The sequence below is a fragment of the Puma concolor genome, chromosome A1 (assembly GCF_028749965.1).
Source record: "Puma concolor isolate L17-30 chromosome A1, mPumCon1.1.hap2, whole genome shotgun sequence".
Taxonomy (NCBI): Eukaryota; Metazoa; Chordata; class Mammalia; order Carnivora; family Felidae; genus Puma; species Puma concolor.
Genome location: NC_141667.1, coordinates 222,486,657 through 222,509,533, shown reverse-complemented (window position 1 = coordinate 222,509,533; position 22,877 = coordinate 222,486,657). Strand labels below are relative to the sequence as shown.

At 38.0% G+C, this 22,877-nt stretch overlaps 1 protein-coding gene across 1 annotated transcript in view; it reads right to left on the bottom strand.

The window, feature by feature from the left end:
* Positions 1 to 22,877, bottom strand: part of WDFY2 (WD repeat and FYVE domain containing 2) — a 183,507-nt gene that overhangs the window by 49,973 nt on the left and 110,657 nt on the right. Inside the window, exons 5-6 of the mRNA XM_025924453.2 lie at positions 10,851 to 10,905; positions 653 to 803 (exon numbers count right to left, since the gene is read on the bottom strand). Coding sequence (XP_025780238.1) covers positions 653 to 803; positions 10,851 to 10,905 — 206 coding nt within the window. The remainder of the gene's footprint in view (positions 1 to 652; positions 804 to 10,850; positions 10,906 to 22,877) is intronic.

Here is a 22,877-nt window from a genome sequence, read left to right as displayed (position 1 = left end):
TCAAGCCCGTGCTTGCTGGAGCCCAGTGAGCCAGACATGGGGATTTCCCGGCATTTACAGGTACTCACACTGAGCACATGGGCCCTGGAGACTCAGGAGATAAGAATTAGTATCACTCTACATACCCTGGAAGGGTCTTGTACCTGGAATAAAGTCTGTACCATTACCGTGTAGATACCAGCTAACCCACTCTGGTCCTGGCATGGTAGCTCCCCCATGAACATCTAAAAACGATAAATAGGAATCCTGTGGTTCTTTACAACCTTAATATCTATGTGTAAATTACTTCTGTATGCAGAGAAGGAAAAGGCTGTATTTCAGTGATGGTTTTATCTCCATGTTCCAGAATCCTTTCTGACAGCTGAGGCTCCTAAATCCGGGCCGTGTCCTGTCTGGATGTCAGACCTGCGTCATAGTCACTCCACAACCCTGCTCCGCAGGACCTGTTATTTGCGGGGAGATCACCTCATTTTAATCCACCTCCGTGAGGACCCTTGATGATTTGCATATTGGTTAAGTCAGTGAGAATCTTAATCCTCAGGGCAACGCAGCAAATGCAAAACTTTCAAGTTGCACATACCCAAGCTTTTCATGAAAGAAAGGAGTCAACAGCTAAGGTCCCACCAAGGGATTTTTGTCCAGCAAAGGATACTGCAGGCCCGAGGCCACGGCACTGGTTCGATACCCTCCTAGGCGCTGCCCACTCTCGGAGCAGTGCCAGGCAAATTGCTTGTCCTGCCCAGTGCTCAGCACCCACTCCAGCTCCAGGACGAACAGGATCATCGTCACTCTGCTCTGATGCGCTGAAAAACCAAGAGATACGAAAATAACCCATGAAGCATCATAAAGGAGACTGAGGAAGCATGGTGCACAGAGATCCATCATTGTCTTCTCCCCATCCCAGAGTAGGCTAGACAGTATGACAGCCAATGCACACACACCAGAACGGTGGTTCTCACCAGGAGCGCAGGCCCACCACTGTGGAGGGGCATGCTTGAGTTGTTAGACGGTCTTGTACAAACTATCCATTTCCTCCCATTGCTCTCTTTCTTTCCTACCTACACCAACCAAAAGTTTCCTACCACCCAGACCCCCATTACCAAAGGGTCTGGGCCATCTGTCTCAGACATTAAGTTAGGGCTGCTTAGCTGGAGAATGCCAGAAAGTGGCACAATGTGACCACAAAACAATAGAACGTGTTAGCAATGATGTTCTTATGATAAAGTCACCAGGGTGAGTTTATGTAAGCTTAAAAAAAGTAAAGAACATTACTGTTCTCCTTTTGATGAAGTATGGCTTCTTAAACCCACAACAAAGTTCTAGATGAATTTTCTATAAGAAATCAAATGCTGGAAAGGAGGACAGAATTATTCCCAAGTGCCATGTAAAAGAGAATGAAATATCCCTGATGTCAAAGTACACATACATGTGATAAGGAGGGCAAATCTCCCAGGATTGCTCATTATACAGAGGCAACACCGCCACAGAATGACTGCATCACAGTTAGAAGCAACTGTTCATGTCATCTACTCCATCTCCCTATTTTACATGTGGGTAAACTGAGGCACAACGAAGTCGAGTAGTTTGGCCAAGGTCTCACGGCTTCTCAATTATTGAATAGAATCAATAAAAATTTGCTTTCTTCTTATACAATTCCAGAGGGTGAGGTAGAGGGGGTCCATGGCCACTGAACACAACTGACTGGAATAACCAAAGATTGGTATCCGGGAACCCGGACCGCCCTAGGCTCTGCGCCCAGGAGCCGGCAGTCTGGTGGGAAAGTGCAGACCCATCACGAAAGTGATGACGTGATGGAGAAAACATCAGTTTTCCATTTCGATCATGAAAATTTCTGAGTTACTAACAAATGCCAAACACTTAAATACAGTAAAACCTTGGATTGCGAGTAACTTGTGCTGCAAGTGTTCTGCAAGACAAGCAAACGTTTCTAGTAAATTTTAACTTGATAAACAAGCGATGCCTTGCAATACGAGTAGTATGTGATGCTAAACATCTCGTGATCACAACTGAGCCAATGGTTCTTAGTGGTTCTTCTCTCTCTCTCTCTCTCTCTCTCTGTCTCTCTCGCTTAGAGATTGTGGGTGGTCATCTCCCATGCATGGATGCTCAGTCTCAGGCCCCATTGTTTGGCAGAAATCAGTGATTTTTTAGAATTCTGGAAGGTGCCCACAACTGGTACTTTTTTTTTGTCACTTCAAAGCACCTGTGGATAGTCCTTTGCTTTTCCATGTAAGAGTAACCTTAGGAATGCTTTGCTTCATTCTAGGTCAGGCTGCCTGCAGATATAGACCGTTCCCTCTGCTGCGTTATTGCCAGTTACATTAAATACAGTATATGACGAGAGTTTATTAATACTGTACTGTAGTCAACATCCATGTGAGCATATACAATGGCCCCCATGCAGAAAAAGGTTGAAAACAAAAGCAGTAAGAAGATGATTATGGTAGAAGTTAAGAAGGAAATCATCAAGAAGTGTGAACAAGGTCTGCGAGTGGTTGAGACTGAAATACTTTATAAGAAGTTTATGTCTGCATCTCATCTGCAGGAGAGAAGGAGAAAAAAGTAGAGGAATCCCTCACTTCAAATGAGATTAGGGAGATGTGTAAAATGTGGAAAACAGTGCAAAATTTTGTAGAAAAGCACCACCCAAATAAGGCAGTAAGAGAGATGAATCTATTTAATGACAATGCAATGTCACATTTCCGTGAAATCCTCAAAAGGAGGCAAAATCAAGTGTCATTGGATAGGTTCCTTGTTAAAGTTGCACAAAAAGAAGATTCCATTGAGCCAATAGACAGGAGTGATTCCATTAGTGATGGTGAAAGTCGTCCTACACAATAACCCTCCTCTCTCGTCTCCCTCACACCAGCCACAAAGGTTTTCAAAGATAAGTGTGGGTTAATTTGTCTGTTTTTCTTTATATTTTGTATTTGCTTTATTATTTTGTATTATGTTATAGTACTGTAATCATTTTATATGATTATTTTTGGGTGTGGGACAAATCATCTGAGTTTCTATTACTTCCTATGGGAAAATTCACTTTGAATATACAAGTGTTTTGGATTACAAGCATGTTTCCGGAACGAACTATGCTCACAAACTAAGGCTTTACTGTATGTTCTTTCATTTAGTCTCTGAAATGATCCTACAAAGGTGGGTGGTTTCCCCATTTTACAGACATAACCTGGCCTTGGCAGGATGGCCCTTTCAGAATGGCCACCAAACCAATGGCTACCACAAAGAGTACCCACAGGACAGCCATTCCACCAAATGCCTGGTATTTTTAAATCCAATATTTAAAACATAGAGAATCTAACAGGGCATGACAGGGGTACAGAGGCAATAACCCTATGACTTCTCTACACTAAATACCTGCCTGTCAGAGTATCAGCCACCCTCGAGATCAAAATGTTGTCTCTAACTTAAAAGATATGACTTCTTGGAGAAACTCCTGAAGATCTTGTCATCAGATGTCTTAATCAAGGTCCACCAATGATAGAATAAAAATGAACTTTCTAATGGCCCAAGTGTCACAAGTCTATTTCAGGGAGAAAGTGGCCCCCAGTGAGTGTCCCTTTTTCTCATCCCTTTCTAAGTCCAAGGAGATGACAGCAGCCTGGAAGACAAGGGGCTTTAAAACCTCTGGGCTGCCATTATGTGAGAGGAAGAGACAGAGGCTCAAAAAGGTCAAGTCACTTGCTCAAATCTGTGCAACCAACGAGTGATGAAACTAAGGCTAAAACCATCAGCTCTCTGCCATAGTCGATTCTCTCTCTCTCTCTTTCAGGCTGCCTAGGTCTACTGAAAACACCAAACACAAAACAAACCCCAAAACTCAGAGCACATATTCCTTCTAAGGTGACAGAATTCTTTCATTCAAAAAGAAATCCTTCAAAGGTACATACATATTACTAAGCTTCAGAAACCCGGGCTTGAAGTCCAGTTATACTTTTTGAATAGGAATGCTGAGAGACCACATCCTTGCCTTGATCTTGATCATAGGGAGAAAGCATCTCGTTTCTCATGATTAAGTACACTGTGAGCTGTAGGTCTTTGTTTTGTTTTTTTTTTTTCCAACATTTATTTATTTTTTGGGACAGAGAGAGACAGAGCATGAATGGGGGAGGGGCAGAGAGAGAGGGAGACACAGAATCGGAAACAGGCTCCAGGCTCTGAGCCATCAGCCCAGAGCCTGACGCGGGGCTCGAACTCACGGACCGCGAGATCGTGACCTGGCTGAAGTCGGACGCTTAACCGACTGCGCCACCCAGGCGCCCCTAGCTGTAGGTCTTTGTAGACGCTTCTTTATCGGGGTGAGGAAGTTTGCCTCTACTCGTAGTTTGCTCAGAGTTTTTATCGTGAATGAGTGCCAGGGTTTATCAAATGCTTTGTCTGCACCAATGGATATGATCATATCATTTTACTTCTTTAGACTTTTGATGTGATGGATTACACTAATTTTCAAATGTTAAACCAGCTTTGCATATCTAGAATATATCCCCTTGGTCATGGGTATGTAATTCTTTCTAACTATTGTTGGATTTGCTAGAATTCTTAAAAGGATTTTAACATCTAAGTTCATGAGAGATACTGGTCTATAGTTTTCCCTTCTTGTACTGTCTTTGGTTTTTGGTATCACTGCTTTTTTTTCTTTTAATGTTTGTTGAGGTAAAATTCATCATTTAAGCCATTTTAGAGTATATAATATTCAGTGGTTTCCGGTATATTCACAATGTTGTACAATCATCATGAAAAAATGTTCTATTTATAGAATGTGTCCATCACCCCCAAAAGAAACCCAAACCCCCAACTCCCCTTTCCCCTACCCCCTATCCCTGGCAACCACTAATTACTTTCTGTCTCGATGGATTCCTCTATTTTTGACATTTCATATGATTGCGTTCAAAAAGTGTGGTCCTTTGTATCTAGTTTCTTTTACTTAGCATGTTTTCAAGGTTCATCCACGTTGTACATTTATCAGTACTTCAATCCTTTTTTGTGGCCAAATAATAGTTCATCTTACTGATATAACACATTTTGTTTATCCATTCACCATTCATGGCCATTTAGTCTGTTTCCACTTTTCAGCTGTTGTAAATCATACTGTCATGCACAATGGTATGCAAATGTTTGAATTCCTGCTTCTATTTCTTCTGGATATAAACTGGAATAATCCTCACTTGGTCATGATGTACTATCCTATACTGTTGAATTTGATTTGCTAAAATTTTATTTAGATTTTTTGCATCTGTTTTCATGGAGAACACCAGCCTGTATATTTCTTTTCTTGTACTGTCTTTGTCTAGTTTTAGTATCATGTAATGCTGATTTCAAAAATCAGTTGGAAAGTCTTTTTCTGAAAGTTTGTGCAGAGTTTGTATTGTTTCTTTCTTAAATGTTTGATAAAAAAAAAAGCCTAGGGTTTTCTCTGTGGGAAGGTTTTAATTATAAAGTAGATTTTTTAGTAGATATAGGGCTATTAGGGTTTTATATTTCTTCTTGAGGGAACTTTTGTCATTTTTACTTTTCAAAGATTTGTTCATTTAAGTTGTCAAATTTATTAGCATAAAGTTGTTCGTAATATTCATTATTAACCTTAAATATTCCTACAATCTCTAATAGTTTCACTTCCCTTATTCCTGATATTGGTAACTTGCATCTTCTCTCTTTTTTTTTTTCTTCTGATAAGTCTGGCAGAGGTTTGTCACTTATATTCATCTCAACAAACAAGCAAAAACAATAGCTTTTGGTGTTATTGATATTTCTCTATTTTCTGTTTTCCATTTCATGAACTTCTGCTATGATCTTCTGCATAGCTTATGTTTCCATTTGTTTTCTTTCTGGTTTCTTGATGTAGAAACTAAGGTCACTGATTTGAGACCTTTCTTCTCTTCTAACATAGATGTTTAGTGCTATAAATTTCCCCTTAAGGACTGCTTTAGCAGCATCCCATAAATTCTGATGTTGTTTCCATTCCGATTTCTTCTCTGATCCATGGATTATTTTAGATGACCCATGGTTATTTAGCTTCCTAATATTTGGGGATTTCCCAAAGATATTTCTGTTATTGACTCCTGCTTCAATACCATTTTGATCAGAGAACTCATCTTGCATGACCTGAATTCTCCCAAATTTATTGAGACTCATTTTATGGCCCAGAATGTAGTCTACCTTGATAAATGTTCTGTATGCAGTTGAAAATAATGTATCTTCTCTTCTAGGTGAATGGAATGTTCTACAGATATCAATGAGAGTAATTTGGCTGTGTACTATTCAAACCTTTTATACCTTATTGATTTTCTGCCTACTTATTCTGTCAATTATTGATCTATTCAATCAATTATTAAGAGAGGAATATTCAAATTTCTGAGTACAACGGAGAATGTGTCTATTTCTCTTCTTGAAGTTTCATCAGATTTTGCTTCATGTATTTCAAATCTATGTTTATTAAGTGCATAAACATCTAGGATTGTTATGTCCTCCTGATGGACTAACCCCTTAGTCATTTTGAAATAACCTCTAGAGGGGCACCTGGGTGGCTCAGTCGGTTAAGCGTCCGACTTCAGCTCAGGTCACGATCTCACAGACCGTGAGTTCGAGCCCCACATCGGGCTCTGGGCTGATGGCTCAGAGTCTGGAGCCTGCTTCCGGTTCTGTGTCTCCCTCTCTGTCTGCCCTTTCCCCGTTCATGCTCTGTCTCTCTCTGTCTCAAAAATAAACGAAAAAAAAAAAAATTAAAAAAAAAAAAAAGAAATAACCTCTAGTAATACAATCTTTTATCTCTCGTAATATTCTTCTCTCTTAAGTCTACTTCGACTAACATTAACATAGGCACTCCAACCTTCTTTTGACTAGTCTTTGCATGGTATATATTTTGCTATCCTTTTATTTGTAACTTCTTTAGGTCTTTATATTTAAAGTGCATTTCTCCTAGGCGGTATATATTTAGGGTCTCCTTTTTTCACTCAATCTGACAGCCTCTGCCTTTTAATTGGCCTTAGACCACACACGTTTAATATGACTATTGAGAACTGTTAGGTTTAACTCTATCACTTTGCTATTTGTTTTCTATTTTCCCATATGTTCTTTTTCCTTTTTCTTCCTTTTTTTGGGGGGAGGGAGGGGAATGAGAATGAGAACTGAGAATAATTTTTATGATTCCATTTTATCTCCTTGGTCGCCTTATTAGTCGTAACTTTCTGATTTGTTATTTTATGGTTGCTTTAGGGTCAGCAGTATACATCTTTAACTTACAGTCTTCCTTCAAGTGATTCTATATCACCTCATGTGTAGTATAAGAATCTTCCAATAGTATACTTCCATTTCTCCCCACTTCTTGGTTTTTGTGTTACTGTTGTCAAACATTTTAATTTCACATGTTTTGATCCTCATGCTACTTTGTTATTATTTTTATTTAATAGTAAGTCATCTTTTGACAAGCTGTAAATAATAAGAAAAACTCTCATAGTGATCTGCTTGGTGCTCTTCATTCTTTTGTGTGTTCTTCATTCCCTATTTTCCTTTGGCATCATTTTCTTCCCTCTTGAAGGACTTCCTTCTTTTAGTGCAGGTCTGTGAGTTCTCTCTGTTTTTTTATGCCTGAAAAAATTATAGTTTACCTCCCTTTTGATATCTGTTAATATTTACTCATAGTGGATTTTAACTTTTATTTGTTAATAACTGTTATTTAACTGTTATTTAACTATTATTTTATTTTTATTATTATGAACGTATCTTAAGCAGGGCTTGTTTTTGCTGCAGGATCTTTGTGTGACTTGTCTTGCTGAAGAGAGCTTTTGAATTTATTTCTAGCAGGTATCACAAGGACACCGTTGGCTCAGGACCAATTTTTATGTTAAATTCTTAAGGCTGCCTCTAGCCCTACATGTATGATTTAAATTTGTACTCTAAATCCAAAATTTTAGGTTGCAATTTTCATTTATCCGGGAGCCTTTTCCCCCTCTCTGTATATCATGTTATATGTAAATATCAGTTGCAATTTCCCATCTCACTCAAGCCCTAGGCCTTCTCTTCCACCCCTAAGTGAATGTTCATACAAAAGCTTCAAGCTATTAGAAGTTCTATTTTTCTCCCCAAGACAGCTGCATGTCAGGTACAGTATACTATCACTTTGAGTTTTCGTTCTTTTCTTTGCTTCTGGTACGTGGGACTTTCCCTCTTGTTTCTCTCACGGGCCTAGCACTACATTAAAAAAAGATTTAATGACAACTGGGATTTCAAAATATCTTGATAAGCTGAGATGATGGACTAAATAAAATGAGATGATGAATAACAGAATGTAAAGTCCAGCATTTAGGCTAAAAACAAAACAAAACTACTCCCCCCCCCCCCCCAAAAAAGCAATAGCTTCACAAGTACAGGCGATGTAGCCTAGTAACAACAGAAGTGAGAACCATTAAAGAATTTGAGCTGCTCCACAAAAGCCCACAGTGTAAAGTTGCTACCAGAAAATTCACCCTTTATTATAGTAGAACAGGACCGGGACTAGCAAGGAAATACCATTTTGTGGTTATCACATTACATGTATGTATTGGTTATCTGTATGTATTGGTCTGTATGTATTGTGTAACAAATTACACCAAAACTTAGTGGGTTAACACAATAGACGTTTCTTACCTCGGAGTTTCTGTGGATCAGAAATCTTGGTGCAGCCTAGCTTGGTACTACCTCTGCTAAAACATGTCTCACAGGATAACATCAAGGTATGGGATGGGGCTATAGTCTCATCTGAAAGACTGACAGAGGGAGGACCTCCTTCCAAGCTCTCTCATATAAGTGTCTACTGGGTTCAGTTCCTCACAGGCTGTTGAACTAACTGAAGGCTTCAGTTCCTTACCAGCTGTTGATGTGGCCTCCCTTAGTTCCTTACCACATAGACTTCTCCACAAAGTAGCTCACAAGATGACAACTGGCTTCCACGAGAACCAGCAAGAGCAGGAGAAGGCAAGCAAGAAGGACTAGTCTCTTTGTCACCTAATATTAGAAGTGATATCTATCATTTGCCATATTTCAGGTCCAGTCTACGCTCAAGGGGAGTCTATGCTCAAGGGCATGAATACCAGGAGACAAGGATCATTAGGAACCATCTTAAAGGCTGCCTACCACAATGTGTCACATTTTAAATGGTCCCAAAGGTACAATATGATATCCCAAGACAACTGTGACCAAGAGAACTAAAAAACTTTTTTCAAGAACAAAAATTCAGGCCATGTAAAGGAGAATGTAAAATGTTTAGGCTAAAAAAGAGAAGGGATAAAAGGAGGAGAGGAGGGGACCAGGGTACGCTTGTAGGCAGGTATTATACATGTCTTATTCACTATTAAAATCCTCAGTTACTGGAACACATTAGGTATTCAGTGAATACTTGGTAAGTGCTATGTGAAAAAAAATTAAAGAATAAATCCATAGGGAAGTGAATTTTGGCTCAAAATCTAGAAATAAGGAACTTAACGCTTAGAATTTTATAAAATCAGGACAGATTGCTAGGTATGTCTCTGGAGGTATCAAAAGAGAGGCTGGATGATCATGCAGGATGAATGAAGTCAGGAAGTGTGGATGAAATAACCTCTAAGTGTTAAAAGATCCACCTCTAATGTTCTGATCCCATGACACTATTGGTCTGGATAAATAAATCATTACTGAAAATGGCTCCTGATCCATATTCTGGCCATAGCCTATGGTATACTGCCAATGTTGAAGACACAATAAAACCATAATTCCTTCCCCTTAGACAACAGGAACCCTCTAAGCCTTTTAAAATATTTAGCCAAAAAAGAAATGAGTCCCATGTGAAACAGCTCACTCCTGACACTGGCCCCACTCTCCATGCTGCTGCACTGCTTTGCAGCAGTGCGGTGTAGTAGAGACAAAGGACAAAGGCTGGGGGTTCTGGAATCACAATGACCTGCTCTGGCTCTGCACTTTACCAGCTATAGGACCATAGGCCAAGTCATTCAAGTCATTCAATTTCATTAGGCCTTTCTTTCTTTCTTTCTTTCTTTCTTTCTTTCTTTCTTTCTTTCTTTCTTTCTTTCTTTCTTTTTCTTTCTCCTTCCTTCCTTCCTTCCTTTCTTTCCTTCCTTCCTTCCTTTCTTTCCTTCTTTCCCTCTTTCTTAATATGAAATTTATTGTCAGATTGGTTTCCATACAACACCCAGTGCTCATCCCAACAGGTGCCCTCCTCAATGCCCATCACCCACTTTCCCCTCCCTCCCACCCCCCATCAACCCTCAGTTTATTCTCAGTGTTTTAAAGAGTCTCTTATGGTTTGCCTCCCTCCCTCTCTAACTTTTTTTTTCCCCTTACCCTCCCCCATGGTCTTCTGTTAAGTTTCTCAGGATCCACATAAGAGTGAAAACATATGGTATCTGTCTTTCTCTGTATGACTTATTTCACTTAGCATAACACTCTCCAGTTCCATCCACGTTGCTACAAAAGGCCGTATTTCATTCTTTCTCTTGCCACGTAGAATTCCATTGTGTATATAAACCACAATTTCTTTATCCATTCATCAGTTGATGGACATTTAGGGTCTTTCTATAATTTGGTTATTGTTGCAAGTGCTGCTATAAACATTGGGGTACAAGTGCCCCTATGCATCAGCACTCCTGTATCCCTTGGGTAAATTCCTAGCAGTGCTATTGCTGGGTCATAGGGTAGATCTATTTTTAATTTTTTGAGGAACCTAAAGACTAGGACAATATTCACCTCAAAGGATTGCTTTGTTTTGTTCCCCATAAATATTGTAAAGTGAAGCCATCAAGAAACATTTCAAAGTCTAGGTAAAAACACCACTCTCTCATTCCTACCTTGATAGTTTTTCACAGGAGTCATCTTGTTATAATCTTCTGATAAAATAAATTCCTGCAAAAGAGAAGAAAAATATCAAGCAAAAAGAAATTCTTTAAGGGAATAATTATGTTTCGATAAAACTAGATGGTATAAAGAAACATAAGCACAGAATTACATCTAACATTAGTATTTTGCCAATCAACTCAGCATTTTTGTATGCCTTTAAAAGTAGCAATCATAATTATGATCCAATGTAGTTATAACTGTTATCTTTTAATGCTGAAGTTCATTTTTTTTCTTTTTTTTTTTACTTATGTGTGAGAAGAAAACTGGATCAAGTTCAGAGTCTTGACACTAGTCAATTTTGAAGATTACCCTGATTCCAAGTACTTTTCTCTCAATAGTGCCACAGCTGAAGATCTGCAGGGCTCTGGCCAGTGAGCAAAGAGATGCCAATCTTGTACTAGAGAGACACATCGGGTATTTTAAAGATTCTGTTTCTAATATCAGTAACTTATTTTTCCTCACAACAAGCTTCTCAAGGCTGCATCTGATTCGTGCCCATATCCCTATGGTACATGGCACAGTGTCTTGGTGCAGTAAGAAATCAATAAATATCCATCAAACAGATACGTGAAAGGCATCTCCCCAATCTGACGAGATTAATCTGGAGATCAAATTTACTCAAAAATAGTTTCTATACAACACACTGAATACACTCTTTGTGAGGACACCTAAAACACAAGTGGGTGAGTGTGTGTGTGTGTGTGTGTGTGTACACACTTCACCTAAGCATCTACATATACAATGACCTATATGTAGAAACCAATCAAGTGTTTATAAGCCTCAGCCAGGTTTTGAGTCTTTCCAATGCAAATACCCATATACTCTTAAAGAGTAAGTTGTCAAACATAAGGAAAGCTGCAAAGAATAATAAATTGATGCCTTCGTCTGAGCTTAGAAACAGAACAATGAATCTGTTCAAAACATTTGGAGGATTCCAGAATCTTCTCTTGATGACTTAAAGAAAGGTGTGTGGGCGGACAGATGTATAAACTCCTTAATTGCTATCTGGGTATTTACTGAGTTGATACAGTGTAACTTTTTAGAAGAAAATATTATTTTATTGTCTTTGTGATAGACGCCACAAAGGTAAGCATGAGGTGACAGATATGACAGAATACAGGACGTATCAAAATTCCTTTGAGTGTTCACTTTTCCACCCTATCCCTCCTTAACAAGTTTAGCTACAAAAAGGATTTTCTTCACCATGATTTTCTAAGTAAAAACATTATTCAACTTGTCACTTTTTAATTCCTATCAGTTATTCCTTCAAGAAGTAGCACTCTACTCATTTCTCATTTCTGAAGAGTCAGACTCACAATGGAAGAGAGGAGGCTAAGTAGTAAAGTCGTTCTCCCGTGAGAAGCTAACAGTGGGGGTAAGGAAGGTGGGTACACGTCTACGCAGCAATTCTCAACCGCCCTCCGCCACAACCAAGAGTAGCTTGCTCCTGAGCCTCCTGCTTTAGAGGGCCCCAAGTTTCCTCACACACACACTAAATAGATTTATTAAAGACCATCATGATCTAGGCAAGTGTTTACTAAGTTCATAGAGCTCATGTGTTACTTTGATTATACTGAAATGGTTCTCTGGTTTGAGCCAAAGGTAACTCCATTCCTTTCACAACAAGGCAGGATATAAAATGAAACCCACTTGATGCAGATCTGTATTTAGAATCAACATATTAGAATTAGCATACACAACACAATTACCAGTTCACTTAAATTTTTTTTTTTACAATTTTTACAATTGCCAGTAAACTTAATTTTTTGTTCATTTGTTTTTCTTATGAAAATAGCAACACACAATCGTGGAGAAAATTTGCGAGATTTTCATTCTTTTTTTTTTTTTTTTTGATCAAAGAAACAGCCTATTTTATTTTTTGATGTTTATTTTTGAGAGAGAGAGAAAGAGTGTGAGTGCAGGAGGGGCAGAGACAGAGGGAGACACAGAATCTGAACCAGGCTCCAGGCTCTGAGCTGTCAGCACAGAGCCTAACACGGGGCTCGAACCCACCAACTGTGAGATCATGACCTGAGCCAAAGTTGGATGCCTAACTGACTGAGCCGCCCAGGAGCCCCGAGAGAGAATCTTAAACAGGCTCCACATTCAGCGTGGAGCCCTACATGGGGCTCCATCCTACAACTCTGGGATCATGATTTGGGCCAAAATCAAGAATTGGAGGCTCAACTGACAGCTACCCAGACACCCCGTCAAATTGACTTTTTAAAAGATTTTATTTATTAACACTCACTAACAATATAATATGCAAGTATGGCTGTGGCTTAGATTATTTTCTTAGGTTTGCCCAACCAAAGGTCAGTAGATCAACGATGTACACATTAAAAAAAATGTTTTATTCATCCTTCTATTTTCCCCTCTTTACATTCAACTGACCACATATCTATCATTCTAACTTTTTTCTCAGATACTTACTTTTTTTAGAGCGTTTGTAAATTCACAGCAAAATTGAGAGGAAGGTATGGAGATTTCTCACATACTCCCTGCTCCCCTCCAAATAACATTCCAGCGGGGCGCCTGGGTGGCGCAGTCGGTTAAGCGTCCGACTTCAGCCAGGTCACGATCTCGCGTGTCCGTGAGTTCGAGCCCCGCGTCAGGCTCTGGGCTGATGGCTCGGAGCCTGGAGCCTGTTTCCAATTCTGTGTCTCCCTCTCTCTCTGCCCCTCCCCCGTTCATGCTCTGTCTCTCTCTGTCCCAAAAATAAATAAAAAAAAACGTTGAAAAAAAAATTAAAAAAAAAAAAAAAACAAATAACATTCCAGCTCCAAATAACATTCCATACTCCAGCTCCCCCATTAACATCCCACACCAGAGTGGTACATTTATGATAACTGATGAATCTATATTGACACATCATTATCACCATCCAAAGTCCACAGTGAACCCTGCCGTAAGGTTCACTCTTAGTATTGTAAATCCTGTGATCTTTGATAAATGTATACTGACATGTGTCCACTATTTTAGTGTCATGCTGAGTTATTTCCACTGCCCTAAAAATCCCCTGTGCTCTGCGTATTCATCCTTTCTCTTCCCACCCAATCCCTGGCACCACTGATCTTTTCACGGTCTCCAAAGATTCATCCTTTCCAGACTGTCATACAGTTTGAATCATACAGTATGCACACAGCCTTTTCAAATTGGTTTCTTTTACTGAGTAGTATGCACTTAAGTTTCCTCCATGTGTTTTTATGGCCTGATAGCTCATTTCTTTCTAGCCCTGAATAATCTTCCATTGACTGGCTGTACCACAGTTTATTTATCCTTTCATGTACAGAAGGACATGTTGGTTGCCTCTAAATTTTGTTAATCATTGACAAAACTGCTATATACATCTGTGTGCAGGTTTTTGTGTGGACGTAAGTCTTCCATTCCTTTGGATAAATAGTAAGGATTGCTGGACTGTATGGTAAGAGTGTGTTTAGTTTTAGAAGAACAACCAAACTGTTTTCCCAAGAGGCTGTACCATTGTGCATTTCCATTAGCGATGGAGGAGAGCTCCTGCTGTTCCACATCGTTGGAATCATTTGGTGCTATCAGTGCTCTGGATTGTGACCGCTCCAACAGCTGTGGTGGTATCTAATTTTAATTTGCCTTTCTCTGATGACACAGGAAGTGGAGCATCTTTCATATGCCTTGCCGTCTGTAGATCTTCTTTGGTGAGGTGTCCGTTAAGGTCTTTGGCTCACTGTTCATCTCTTATTGTTGAGTTTTAGTTCTTCATATATTTTGGATAACTCCTTTTATCAAATATATCTTCTGCAAATATTTTCTCCCATTCTGTGGCTTGTCTTTTTATTCCCTTGGCAGTGTGTTTTGCAGCGAAGAAATGTTTCATTTTAATGAAGCATAGTTTATCAATTCTTGCTTTCATGGATCATACCTAAGGCATAATACCTGAAAAGTCATCACCAGGGATGCCTGGGTGGCTCAGTCAGTTGAGCGTCTGACTTCAACTCAGGTCATGATCTCACAGCTCGTGGGTTAGAGGCCCGCATCAGGCTCTGTACTGACAGCTCAGAGGCTGGAGCCTGCTTCAGATTCTGTCTCTATCTCTCTCTGCCCATGCCTGCTCACATTCTGTCTCTCTCAAAAATAAATAAACATTAAAAATTAAAAATAAAGTCATCACCAAATTCAAAGTCATCTGAACTTTCTCCTATGTTACCTTTCAGGAGTTTTACGGTTTTGCATTTTGCATTTAGGGCCTGTGAGTTATTACTCTGAGTTAGTTTTTGTAAAGGGTATAAGGTCTGTGTCTCTATCTGTTTTTCACACGTGGATATCCAGTTGTTCCAGCAAGATTTGTTGAAAAGACTATACTTTTTTTCTCCATTGTATTGCCTTTGCTCCTCAGTTGACTTTATTTATGAGGGTCTATTTCTGAGATCTTTATTCTGCTCCACTGACCTATTTGTCTGCCCTTCCACCCACACTGACTATCTTGATTACTAAGCTGTACAGTAAATCTTAAAGATAGGCAGTGTCAATCCCCCAACTTTGTTCTTCTCCAATATCGTGCTGGCTATTCTGGGTCTTTTTCCTCTCCATATAAACTTTAGAATCCGTTTGTTGATATCTATAAAATAACTTGTTGGGATTTTGGTTGGCACTGCACTGAATGGATGGATCAAGTTGGGAAGAACTGACATCTTGACAATATTGAGTCTTCCTATCTGCAAACATGGATCTCCCTCCATTTATTTCAGTTTTTTAAAAATTTTACTCATCAGAGTTTTGTGGTTCACCTCATATAGACCTTGTACATATTTTGTTAGATGTATACCAAAGTATTTCATTTTGGGGGGTGCTAATGTAAATGGTACTGTTTTTAATTTCAAATTCCATTCCAAGACCCTCATTGTTCATTACCGGTATATAATAAACAACTGACCTTCATATACTAACTTTGCATCCTGCAGCTTTAATATAATTGTTTATTAGTTCCAGGAGGTTTTTTGGTCAATTTTTTTGTCAACATTTCTTAGATTTTTCTACATAGGCAATCACGCCATCTACAAAGAGTTTTATTTTTTTCTTCCCAATCAGTATATCTTTTATTTTCTTTTTCTTATCTTATTGCATCAGCTAGAACTTCCAGTACAACATTGAAAAAGAATGGCGAGGGGGTCATCCTTGCCTTAAACCTGATTTTAGTGGGAAAGCTTCTGATTTCTCCCCATACCTAATTGTTTTTAATGTTCACTGTAACAGATCAAACAACTCTGTTATGTGTAAGTAAAAAGTCAGTAACTATCTCCACCTTCTATCTCATCCCTTTAAGGAAACCAGAGTTAATAGTCTGGTATCTCCTTTTACATCTTTCTTTCTCTTTTACCTTTATGTCAACACATGTAAATACATATACATATAGGGCTTTTTGTTTGTTTTATTCCACAAACATAGGGTCACACAATAGACATTACTTTACAATTTGCTGTTTTCGTTTATAATACATCAGAGCTATCTTTCCAGGGCAAAACACTTGGTTCTAATTTATTCTTTCTGGTGGCTGTCTAGTACTCCAAAACATGAATACGCCATACTTTATTCATGTACTCCTTGTTAAATGGACATTCTATTTGTCTTCTATATATTACTATTGTAATAATACAGCAAGAAATGCCTTTGCATGTATAAACATATGAATTAATGTACATGTTGAAAAGATTGCTGGCTCAAAGATTATAAACACTTAATATATTTTTTTAATTTTTTTAATGTTTATTTATTTTTGAGAGAGACAGAGACAGAATCCAAGTGGGCTGGGGCAGAGAGAGAGGGAGGCACAGAATCTGAAGCAGGATCCAGGCTCCGAGCTGTCAGCACAGAGCCTGACGTGGGGCTCGAACTCACAAGCTGTGAGATCATGACCTGAGCTGAAGTCGGACGCTCAACCGACTGAGCCATGCAGGCGCCCCATAAACATTTAATAATTTAATAAACTCTGCCAGATCTCACTTTCTGGAAGTATGCAGCATTTCAGTTCCCTGCCATCTGACCCTCATACGATAGCCTATTTCCCCATATGTAATCAGCAGTGGATATTACTCATCTTTTCAATTTTTTTGCCAAATTGATGTCCAAAAAATATAACTCACTATGGTTTAATATGCATTGTCCTAACTGCTTATGAGCTAGAGTACTTTTTATATGTTTATTTGCCATATTCATTTCTTGTTCTGTGAATTTCCTCCTTAAATCCGACCACATCACTATCTCGCGGTCCGTGAGTTTGAGCCCCGCGTCAGGCTCTGGGCTGATGGCTCAGAGCCTGGAGCCTGTTTCCGATTCTGTGTCTCCCTCTCTCTCTGCCCCTCCCCCGTTCATGCTCTGTCTCTCTCTGTCCCAAAAATAAATAAACGTTGAAAAAAAAAATTAAAAAAAAAAAAAAATCCGACCACAGCTTAGTTTCTTAAAAAGGAGGACGTGAGGCAAAACTTAAGTGCTACTGCTTTATTTGCAGGTGCAATATCAGCAGTGTGAGTGAAGGAAAAGCAAAGAGAAGCAGAGAAAGTTAGGTGGTCCGTCACCAAGCTGGCCTATGCTTCATGAAGAGGCCCAGTTGGTCCTCTAGCATACAGGAAGTCTCTGGCAGAGTTTAAACATTAGGCTTATATGCTGGAGGAATCTGTTGGAGGAAGGGATGGAGAGGGAATTTATCTGCCAGCTCTCTTCTCCCCTGCTTTAAATTTTGATCATAACTTAGCTTCCCCTCCTTTTCTGGAATATTATACTATCTAGCCTTTTTAAGAGCCACTGGGGAAGACAGATGTAAGTGCTGTGCTTCATACAACTCGGAAAGCTGCTGAGGAAACAGACAGCTATTTTCCTTAGGTTTTCATTTAAAGACAGCAAAGCACAGTGGTTAGGTTAAGAGCTTGGGTACTAGAGGCAAACTGTCTGGTTTGAATCCTGGCTAAAACACATACTAGTTATGTGATCTTGGACAAGCCGCTCAGGACCTCTTTAACAGTAATAAGGAGAGTCATAAGACTGTGGTGAGGATTTGGTTAATATTTATAAAGCATTTAAAGCAGTGCCAGGCATACAGTAAGTACTCTATGAGAGTTAGATAAAATAAATAAATGCTACCTTTGTGAAATGAATTAAGGAGTCTTCCCTTAAAAAACAAAAACAAAAAACTTCTGGGGTACCTGGGTGGCTCAGTAGGTTAAGCATCCGACTTTGGCTCAAGTCATGATCTTACGGTTTGTGGGTTCGAGCCCCGTGTGAGTCTCTGTGCTGACAGCTCAGAGTCTGAATGAAGACTGTCTCCTTTCCTCTCTGCCCCTCTCCTGCTCACACACACTCTCTCTCTCTCAAAAATAAATAAACAGAAAAAAAATTTAAAAAACTTCTGGAATATATTGAACAACTTAATAGAAGAACTAGAGAGAATTTTGCTATAAAATACTGAATGCCTGGTTCTTTTTTTAAATAGCAGCTCTTTAATAACTTTCCTATTTTCTCTTACAGTTATGGGTCCCATAAGGTTTCTTATTTCTCTTCGGGTCAAATTTATTAATTTATATTTTATTAAAAAATCATCCACTTCCTTGAAGAATTCAAGTATATTACCATGGAACTAATATAACATTGTCCTCTGATGCTTTTTTAACCCTCTTTCATAGAAAAGCAGTTCTACTACAAACGTTAGTTTGTTTCAACATGATTGGTAAATTAGGGAAACAATTTGAGCATAGCTCAAATTTCATGTCACTTTTGCAAAATTTTGTCCAGAAACACTAGATGAGCCCAAAAAACTGAACCAAGCTATGTAGGAATACATAAAACAGAGACACACAGATCTCCAACATCTACCCGCTACTTCAGTGTACCAACCCTTGAGAGCCACATCTATCTACATCTGGTGTTAAAACTTGGCCTTCTGACTTCAGATAACCTCCGCCTACCGCTTCAAATAAGTCACAAGCTGCAATCCTTCCGAGGCACACTTCCACAAAACTTCAGGGCTTTTTCAAGATAAAGTACCACAGTTATCGTAATGTTTATGTATTCCCTCATTTAGCACGTCGAAAACTATGCTACATTTTTACGAGTGTCCCATCTTTATTTTTTATGTATCACTAAGTTGTGTTTTTTTTCTTTTTAAACAATGTTTTTGAGTATTGTGTTCCTAAATTCATTTTCCTTAAGACTTTTATGGCTTTTATTGCAATTCTATATAGCACAGTGATTTTTAAAAACGCACATTGCATTATGGCAGAACTAAGTAGCCATATATATATATATACACACACACACAAAATGTTACATCTCTTTCTTCATGCTTCAAATTATATACTTTTTATTTCTTGTTTTCTTTAATGAGATGTGCCAAGAAATTTATCTATTTTCTCAGTACTTTCTAAAACCCAGCTTTTGGGGTGCTTGGGTGGCTCAGTCAGTTGGGCGTCCAACTTCAGCTCAGGTCATGATCTCGCAGTTGGTGGGTTTGAGCCCCACATCGGGCTCTGTTCTGACAGCTCAGAGCCTGGAGCCTGCTTCAAATTCTGTGTCTCCTCCTCTCTGTCCCTCCCATACTCATGCTCTGTCTCTGTCTCTCAATAATAAATAAATGTTAAAAGATTGTTTAAATAAAATAAAAATAAAAATAAAACCCAGCTTTTGGCTTCATTTACTGTCCTTTTGTTTTCTCCATCTTTAATTTCAGGACTCATTTTTAGAATTCTCTCTTCCAACCTTCTTTTGGTTTATTTTATCACTTTTGGATAACTTAAGTTAAATGCTTAGGTTCACATGTGTAAATTTTTATTTTAAAGTAATAATATTTTAAGGTAAAATTCTCTAATGCAGATTTGACTGTATTCCATAAGTTTATATACAAAGTGGTTCTCATTTAAAGCAATTTCTGCATTTTATGTATTTCAGGAATATACTGTTTATAGTTTACTTCCTCTTTAAATGAATAAATTACTTAGAAAAATGCTTACTTAATAAGCAGTTATATTTATGGCTATCTTTTTGTTGCTACTTTCTAGCTTTATTGGTTTATAGTCAGAAAACATAGTATCTTTACTTTTTAGAATTTACTAAGATTTTCCTTTTCATCAAGATATTCTGTAAATGTTCTGTAGATATAAGAAAAAATGCAACTTTTTTCTATTTTTTTTTTTCTGGGGGGTGGGGGGCAGAGGGACAGAGAGAGAAGGAGACAGAATCTGAAGCAGACTCCAGGGTCTGAGCTGGTAGCACAGAGCCTGATGCAGGGCTTGAATCCACAAACAGTGAGATCATGAGCCGAAGTCAGAGGCCTAACCAACTGAGCCACCCAGGTGTCCTAGAAAAAAATGCAGCTTATCCAAAGTTCTAGATCTACTTGTATACCTATTCAATGAAATGATGATAGTTTGCAAATATTCTATAGTTTCATTTTTTTTTGCCTACTTGAATTTCACATTCAGAAATAGATGTATTAAAGAAATGTACTTTTTTATTTTTAGAAATGTGCTTCATTTTAAATGTTTATTATTCTGATTATAAAAGTAATATGATACAGATAAAATTTTAAAATGGAATACTATCAGGAAGGAAAATTAAGTCTATAGTTCTGTCAAACAGTGCTAATTACTGTTAATATTTTGATGATTTTGCTTTTCCATCTTTTCTCATATACATAAAAACACATTAAATTGGAACAGTATACCACTGATGCTGTTTTATAGCTCTCCTTTTTAACATTATCACATGAACATCAAATATTTTTTGAAAATACATGTTTAATGGCTACTTAATATTCCAATGGAAGGCTACATATAAGATGTTATCTAATTAATCCCTATTACATTTCTAAGACACCAATGTTTTTATTATAAAAATGATTATTAAAATAATATTTATTATTATAAACAATCTTTTTTTATGCTTATTTTCTTTGGATGGTTTTCTAGAAACAGAGTTACTGATATAAAAGTACAGATACTTCTCAAGCTCTATTACACATGATCAATACTTTTTCTTTTTTTTTAGAAGTAATTTTTTTTTTAATTTTTTTTTTTTTTTCAACGTTTATTTATTTTTGGGACAGAGAGAGACAGAGCATGAACGGGCGAGGGGCAGAGAGAGAGGGAGACACAGAATCGGAAACAGGCTCCAGGCTCTGAGCCATCAGCCCAGAGCCTGACGCGGGGCTCGAACTCACGGACCGCGAGATCGTGACCTGGTTGAAGTCGGACGCTTAACCGACTGCGCCACCCAGGCGCCCCTGATCAATACTTTTTCTAAATAGTTAATGCCTGTTTATGTCCCCTCTATCAATGCACAAGACAGCCTATTTTATTCAATGCTGGCTGACATGTATATAATAAAGTCAATGTTATGTAGGTAAAAATAAATTTTAAAAAATTTCACACATTAAAATGTCTATTAGCCCTTAGTATTTCCTTTTATGACTTTTCTGCTATTTATAGAATTTTAGTGCTTTTCTTATCTATTTGTATATGCTTCTCATTTATTGAAGATATTATCCTTCTGGTCATATTTTAAGCAACAATTTATTATTTTCATTGAAATTGCATCTATCTTTTTTTTACACCAAGAAATTTTGAATTTTATGCAAGTGTTATATTGCCTTTGTGACTTGTATTGTTTTACGCTTAAACATTCTTCCTGATAGAGACTGTTTATAAATGTCTACTCTATTTACTTCTAGTTTTTTGCTTTTCTTTTTTTAAGGCTTTACTTTGCACATCAAAGCTGCTTGTAAGACATGAGAAAAGGATTAAAATCGATCTTTTTCTTAAAAGCAAGCCATTTATTTAATAACTTCTCCCATCCATGACTAACTTGTGATGTCTTCTTTCCCATATTCAATGTTCTTACATATAATTGGGTCCATTTGGGAGTTATCTAATGCTGTTCTGTTGACCTCCTATTGTCTTCTTGGGTCAAAATGAAAATGATTTAATTACTGCAGACACAAAATCTGTGTTAACATAGAGGCTACGTGTCTCCTAATTTCTCTTCTTGAAAAGAAATGTAGCTCAATGATCATTAGAATAATCTTTTTATATAACAAGAAAGATCACATTAAGAATTCTGATTGGAATTGCAATAAATCTTCTAAACTCAGGAAGAGAAGAACTGACCTTTAAAAGCCTTTTTTAATGTACATTAGCAAATTTTTATAATTTTCTTTCACTAAATTTCCTATTTCTTTTTGAGATCACTTTTAAGAGTTCTGTTGTTAACTTCTGTGAATGGGATTGTTTCCCATTATTTGGTAGACTCTGAGTGAAAAAAGACAGATTCATAGGTGGTGGTTTTGGACTAAAACTGAAAAATAGTGATATCACAGTTCTTGAAGACACACTGTGGATCCACTAAAATTCTTGATTTGTGGTAGTTATAGTGAGGCGATCAATATAGGATAGAGTACTTGGTTAAATGGGACGTTTTGCACAGTCGTAACTCCAAAGGCAGAGTGACGCACCATTCTACTCCTAAGTTTTAGAAGGAAAGGAAAAAAGGCGTGTTTCAGGTCAAATTAAGGAAAGAGGAAAAAAATGGCAAGACTGGTTAAGTTCCAACGTTATGGGATGTTGCTAACGGCCAGTGCTTTGGGCTGAGGATGGAGCAAAGAATAACAACGGAAAATGCTATTAAACTTCTTTGTGCATTTGTGAACTTTTTTCTACTCCTCCTTATCTCCTCGAATCCCTATGAAAACCAGGTCTTCCAAAATGAATCAATCAGAAGGTAGTATTACTTTATTTGGGCAACATCATACTGCAAAGAAAAGTTGCCAGCATGCCCTGTCATTAAAGAATGTACACGAAGGCTCATGCTTGTGTATACACATGCCATTCTCAACCCTCTTGTGACATGTTTCACAAGAATGGTGATTACTTTCTATTGGCTTACAAAAATGTATCTGTCAAGTAGATACCATGGCTCTTGTTTGGTTACAGAGGTCATCTCACCTGAGTCAGGTCATTACT